We start from the raw sequence: 7,500 nt of genomic DNA, 5'->3' as shown, positions 1-7,500 counted from the left end.
TTTTCATATTCATAAATGTTAAGCTACAAATGGACATGAGTGTATGCGTGCATGTGTAATTGTTTGCCTGTTATGGTACTAATGGGTAAGAAGGAAACTAGATAAAGAAAATTCAAAAGCAACACACGCCTGAACCCATATGATTGCTGAGCAACATAGGGAAGCACTGTGGTTATCTTCAAATCAACGACTATATTTGATGTGATTATTCCACTAATATTCGATAAAAACAGGACTAAGGACTACACTGCTACCTCTTTTCTTCAGCAAATGCCAAATAAATACTGATAGATAATGAGTTCATCACATATAATTTCTGAGAACGATCACAGAAAGATGTAATAAACATCATCCTAACTTATCCTTTTATTTTTCACAGTTGCTCATTGAGTGAATCGGAGCCATCTGCCATATTTGAGTCTTATAGCTCTCCAGAAGATGAATTAAGACGTGCTATCTCTGTCATGGACAGTCATCCTGGCTCCAAGGAATAAGCAAGTTTTGGTTATGTAGTCACTACGATGCATTCAAATTGGCATGTTCGCTTTGTTGTTTGGGCTAATTCAACATTTGGTGATGGTGGCACAAATGCTTCATCTTTCATTCACTGGTTCAGCTTATTTTAGATAAAGTGGTATGTTCTAGAAATAAATCAGTCTTGCATCCGCAAATAACACTTCAGATCTCTTACCTCCTGTAAGTATCATGGAAAATTAACTTACGGTGTGCGTGAAGCTAGGTCAGAGAGAACGTGATTAGGAGTATGCAAATATGTTTTTGCAAAGTATGACATTACTAGTACTTAATTAAGTTTTCTCTTACTTTTTAGATGTGCCAACTACAAAACCACCAACGACTACAACAGTTATAACCCATGACCCACCATTTATTACAGTGCCTCCGACTACACCATTTACTACACCATTTACTACAACAACTTCAACAGTTAAAACCACCTTTATAACTCATGACCCACTATTTAGTACACCATTTACTACAACAACTTCAACAGTTAAAACCACCTTTATAACTCATGATCCACCATTTGTTACAACACCACCAACCACACATAATGGCACAACAACTGGAGCAAATTCTACTACAAGACCTTCAACATCTTCAAATACAAGTGTACCCGGGACCAACATTACTACAAACGCTTCAATAACAGCACCTAATGCAACTACTACAGCTAGAACCAATGCAACCACATCTGCGTATTCAGCAAATGTTACCACAAATTCTTCAACCGCACTCAATGCAACAACTACAGTCGGAGCCAACTCAACCACATCAACGCCCTCATCAAATGCAACTTCAGTCGCAAATGGTACAAGTGTTCCTGTAATCAAAAGGCTCTTCTGTGGTAAGGAAAGCTCTACTTATTCTTATAATACTCAATTTTTATATATAAATATTATATATTTATATATATATATATATATATATAATATATTAAAATATATGAATTAATATATATATATACATATATATATATATATATTATATATATATATATATATATATATATAATATATATAATATATATATATATATATATATAGTGTCCTCCGTATTATTGGGGGATGGGTTACAAAACCCAAACCCCTGCCCCGCGAATATTTGAAACCCCTATAAAAATGCTTAAAACTGCCAATTTTGTTAGTTAAAACTCAAGAAAAACCCACTAAAATATTCATGCCTGGTTTTTTTTAAATAGTTTTATCACAAAAAGTGCATTTTATGATGAAATTGATAAAAAGGAAACAGGAATTAGTGGATATTTCTCATAGAAATATCCCGCGAATAAGCGAATTTTCCGCAGATAATGGCAGTAAAACGTGATCCCGAAAATCCCGAGTCCGCGAATACAGGGGCTTTACTATGCATATAAATCAATTTCTATTACATCTCCGTGGCATTTATTATATTCACAACCATTAAGCTACCATTGTCGTTTAACATCCACTTCACTCTACCTTGGAAACAATACTGAACGGGGAATCATCGTCAGTGATGAGTTCTCTCACCACTGGGTTGTCAAGATAGGCATAAGTTGATATCCAATTAGCTCTACCTTGGAAATAATACCATAGGGAAATTATAACTTATAAGTTGTTAGACACCTTGTAGATTCAAACCACTAACGGCAACTATCTTCGATATGTGTTTCAAACACCAATTGGCTGTCTTGGTTTGGGGAGGGGGGTGGGGGCAGTTTGATACTGACGCTATAAACAAATGCTTGCGTTCGACGGGCATATATACAGTTGAGTCGGTATCAACTTAGACCTCTCTTGGCAGCCCAGTGGTAAGAGAACTTGATAGTGAAGTTGGAGGTAGTTGCTGCAAGTGGTTTGAATCTGCCAACTAACTAGCCAGTTATCAGTAATAATTCCCCCTTTTTTTTTCGAAGTAGAGTGAAATAGATATTCAACGACATTTTACTATCTATCTATCTATCTATCTATCTATCTATTATCTATCTATCTATCTATCTATATATATATATATATAATATCTTATATAATATATATATAATATGAAATGATTAACCAAACTGTTGGGAAATTTTATTCGTAAGGACAACAAAAGGAGTGCAAATCCTGATATTTCTTAATTATTTTACATATATAAGCTAGCTATATAAGTATATATATATATATATATATATATATATATATATATATATATATATATATATATATATATATATATATATATCTACTTTTATTCAATTGAAATGGATATGAAAATTGTCACTGCCTCTCTCTTAGATGAGGAGTGTGGTAGATCTACCGTCACAGTGCCAAGGATCGTGGGTGGGCAAGACGCAACTTTGAACGAGTATCCTTGGATGGTTAATCTGAATATAGACGCTAATGGCTTCGTTTCTCCTGCGACCTGCGGCGCGTCCATCATCAAGAAGTCATGGATATTAACAGCGGCGCACTGCGTTGTTGATCCTAATACAATGACCTTGTTCAGGTAAGTTGTAAAACAATTCTCAGCAATTTTTTATTCCGCCCCTCTGCGTTTTGTCTTCAGACAGCGGCGCAACCTAGTGGCATAACATTCCTCCTCAGAAGTAACATCTGCGACTCTTTATCGGAAGATGCATTAGCAATTCTCTGGTAGACATTAGAGGTGTCTCACTCTGAGGGACCTGGGGAAACCGGAACGAGCTGTAAGGTCTGAGCTGTGAGGTCTGTAAGGTAAGGTACGGCCAGGTGTAAGACATAAATCAGGCTAATCATGACCAATTTCAGAAAACGTAGTGTGTCGACCTTCCATGAAATACCGATACCACGTAAACCTAGGACAACGAAACAAAAGATTCCCGAGTCATATCGATGCAGAAACATATCATTCATTCATTAAACATCAGTCCGGTACTATTATATTCAAGCTTTAATTAGAATTGTGTTAATGCGCGGTCATTTTCTACATATCAGCACTGATGAAGACTTATTTTGATGATATTTATTAACATTCATCTATAATTTTTATTACTGAAACCCATATTTCTGACGATTACTCATTTTGATGATATTTATTAACATTCATGTATGATTTTTATTACTGAAACCCATATTTTATACATATAAGAAAAACTGCCTTGCAACACCATGTGAGCCTCAGATACAATGTTACGTTGGTTGGTCACCCCTTCGATTGTCAACGCTATCACTGACTGAAATGAAGGCAGGAAATATTTGCCGAAATGTCAACGTCATTTTATGTAAGAATTTCACGCACCAAAAACGACACAGTGGGACATTTAAATAGAAAGTAGCTTCCGTCTTCGAAGTTGTATGTTTCTTTCCAGAAACTTGACAGTTGAAGCCACCTTTGCCGAGTATGACGTCAGCAACGATACAGAAACTGCCAGCTTTACGGTTGCCCCAAAATACGTCTTCGTTCACCCCCAATATAAAAAAGGACTTAATGCCCAAGATTCAGTAAGTACACTTTGTGTGAGAAAATTCCTTTATAGGTTGTATTCTACAAGTTTCGGGTGAAGGGTGCCATTCAAGGGGACTAGCAAGGTCTTTAGACCTTGGGGATTAGGACTATCTTTTGTATCTTTCTGTTACGTATTATCTATAATGTAAGTATAAATCTGAGGACCTAATTACAAGTTCGTATCAAGTCTTCTAGTAAAAAAGCAGGTGTATCTTCTTCAGGGAGCGGTCTTCAGGATTTCAACTCGATCACTACATAAGTAGTCAATGCCTTGCACTATAGCTGTTCTATTTCAGTGTCATATGAAACCCTTCATTTAGCCAATAACCCAATTATCGCCATTTTTTATGTATTCTGTATCGATGTACATATTCAATAACAGTCTGCAGTCCACCTATTTAATATTTCACTATAGTGTTTTATTGAAAGTTCAGCTGTCCTGTTTTGCTAGTGGAGTACATGAAAGGTTAAAGTTTAATGCCTTTGCTCAATTTCTTGTGCAAAGCAGTATAATATTTGATGATGTATCCGATTTTCTAACTTGTAACAGAGTATCGCAAATTCTTCCTTGCTTATATATTTCATATGCTTTATCATCCTTCATCATAATATTAATTCAAATCTTTCTTGGGAAATACAGATGCTTCAAAATCAACACACACATCCACACTTAAATAACTGAATGCGAATCAAGTTAGAGTTGCATGATTTAATGGATGGATACATTGACCGACATGCAAATCTTGACAGTTGTAGTTAGGAGGGATGTCATGAGGTCCAATTATCTCATTTTTAACAGGAAGATCATGATATCACCCTTATATAATATGCAAACATTGACAATTGTAACTCTTGGTATGGATGTGATCAACTGTAATGAACTTGAACCTCAACAGGAGGACAATGACATCGCCCTTTTGTACTTGGATGGAAATCTTACATTCGGAACTACCGTCAAACCTCTCTGTATGCCAAGACCTGAAGACTATGTAGCGGAAAAACAAGTTGTGGCTACTGGATGGGGGACGACCTCTCACAGTGAGTAGTAACTCGAGTGACATAATATGAGTTCGACAAAGTTACTGCTGTAGGATGAGGAATGATCTCGTCCTAATCTGTCTGTCATCTAGGCTCAATAGGGTCATTATATCCACAGCCACGACTAACAGGTCTGATTGTTTCATTATCGTACCCTGGTAACCTCCTATACTGAAAGTCACGCGCAATAATGTCTGCTAGGCTGCCAAGACACGATAATGAAAATTTCATACCCAAAGGTCTCATGAAATCACACGGATTCAATAAAGGTACAGCTACTAAATGGGCGTTGCCTTTCAAGAGGGGAAGTGTCGTGCACGAAAGGGGTTCAATAAAGTCAAAACAAATTGATGGGGAGTCAGCTCTCACACGAAGTCACTGCGCTCTAGCATTTAACACACGTTCCATAAACACGGACTCACTCATTCATTTCCCAGACATATAGCCGCTGAATTGGGGGTGGCTCGCACGATGAGTAAAAGGCCTTTGATATACGTGGGTTCATTAATACAAAGGACCTTCTCATTACACTTCCCCGTGAACAGGGTTATTCTTATCGCGAAAAAGACAACGGTCTTCCCGAAACACTTAATAGCTATTCAAATTGCTCTCTTCCTGACTGCAACACGGGTAAAGACAAATTTCCACAAAGATATTAGCGGGTGGAATATCCCTCAAATTTTCCCAGAATTTTCTGGGATTATTTGACTTCATGAGGTAGAAAGAGTGAGAGAAAGAAAGAAGGCATTCTTTTTTTCTTTTACTTTCAATGATCTGTACTATCAAACTAACGACATTTTTTTTTTCAGAGTATACGTAAGCTACAAGAATGGTACTAATTAAAAACAAGTGAAATTAAGTGCGTCATTTGGAAATACAGTGAATAACGGGAATACTATAAAAAAACTGACTTTTATAATTATCCGTTAAGCATTTGCATGTAAATGTAACGAGAAACTATTTATATATATATATATATATATATATCTATATATATATATATATATATATATATATATATATATATATATATATATATATATATATATATATATATATATATATATATATATATATATATACTATATATACGTATATATGCAAGATGTGTGAGTGTGTGAGCATATATATATATATATATATATATATATATATATATATATATATATACATATATATATATGTATGTATATGTAATATGTATATGTATATGTATATGTATAATATATATATATATATATATATATATATTATATATATATACAAAGGAATTATTTTGGTGGCATCAATGAGTTAATTGCAGGAATCTTCATTTAGTCTGGGTTTTTTCCGATTCTCAGGCGTCAATTTCAAATGACGTTGAGAGATTACGAAGGCCGCGAATGAATTGTAGGTTTGAAGGTGTAACAGGAGGAATACCTCGCAGTTGCACTATGAAAACAATGGTTCGGGAGGTGGAAAGTCAGATGGAAGAAAAAGAATATGAACGGAGGTACAGTAAAAGGAATGAAAGAGGTTGATGGCCCTTTTCCTCTCTCACCGGAGGAAACTAGTCCGGCAAGTAAGCGAAGTCTCTGGGATCCCCCACTAAGGGTTCTTCCCGCAAATACACGCATGGCTACCGTTGAAGAAGGACCTACCAAGAAGTCCAAAAAAGTGCCTCATGGCATAATTGGTACGGTGTTGGCCTGCCACCTCGGTGGCCGCGAGTTCGATTCTCGGGCATTCCACTGAGGAATCAGAGATGTGTATCTCTGGTGATAGAAGTTCACTCTCGACATGGTTCGGAAGTCACTTCAAGCCGTTGGTCCCGTTGCTGAATAACCACTAGTTCCACAAACAAAAGAAGTCCCAAATCCAAAGATCTGTGGGCGGCACACCGAAGATATAACCGTCACTGTAAAGGAAGCAAAATATGTCAGGAAATGAACAGATGCCCCGAATACAAACTCTGCGCTCGGGTTCAACTCGAATCACATCCAGCGAAAGACCTCGCCGTTTTTCGATGTTTTGGTAAAACAGCATGGGGGACAATTCAAAGCCACCGCATCCACAAAAGCAACGAACGCTGGGCGTTTCTTGAATGCGCGAGGAGATTGTCCGTATAAATGTACCTAAATGCAGCGTTCAAACGCAGTATATCATGGAGAGACGTACATATCAAACTTGGCCGAATTTGTGAATGGTTAACAAATAACGGATACATACAGCAAACTTTTGATACTCTAATTAAAAGAAATAAAATAGGTAAATTTTACCAACCCAACACGCCAACGAAAGAGGAATATCAGATTATTAAACAGGATCTACAGAAAACGCAACCTAGTAACAGCCATTACAGTAAAAAAAAAGAAAAGAAAAAAGAAAAAAAAGGAGTACCGTTCAGGGAAAACCCAAGATTTACACGTACACAGTAAAAGAATTCACTTCCCAGAGGAGATGTATAAATCTCACTGCCAAAATGACATCGGGTACGCTACAACAACCTTCTGGGGA

The 7,500-nt window shown here is 36.4% G+C and overlaps 1 protein-coding gene across 1 annotated transcript in view; it reads left to right on the top strand.

Moving 5' to 3' along the window:
• The window catches only part of LOC135206199 (clotting factor G beta subunit-like), a 13,683-nt gene that overhangs the window by 4,048 nt on the left and 2,135 nt on the right, over positions 1 to 7,500 (top strand). Inside the window, exons 2-5 of the mRNA XM_064237531.1 lie at positions 830 to 1,366; positions 2,778 to 2,988; positions 3,830 to 3,962; positions 4,863 to 5,004. Of these exons, the coding sequence (XP_064093601.1) occupies positions 830 to 1,366; positions 2,778 to 2,988; positions 3,830 to 3,962; positions 4,863 to 5,004 (1,023 nt within the window). The remainder of the gene's footprint in view (positions 1 to 829; positions 1,367 to 2,777; positions 2,989 to 3,829; positions 3,963 to 4,862; positions 5,005 to 7,500) is intronic.

Source organism: Macrobrachium nipponense, chromosome 29 (assembly GCF_015104395.2).
Source record: "Macrobrachium nipponense isolate FS-2020 chromosome 29, ASM1510439v2, whole genome shotgun sequence".
NCBI classification, from domain to species: Eukaryota; Metazoa; Arthropoda; class Malacostraca; order Decapoda; family Palaemonidae; genus Macrobrachium; species Macrobrachium nipponense.
This window is presented reverse-complemented; position numbering and strand designations above follow the sequence as displayed.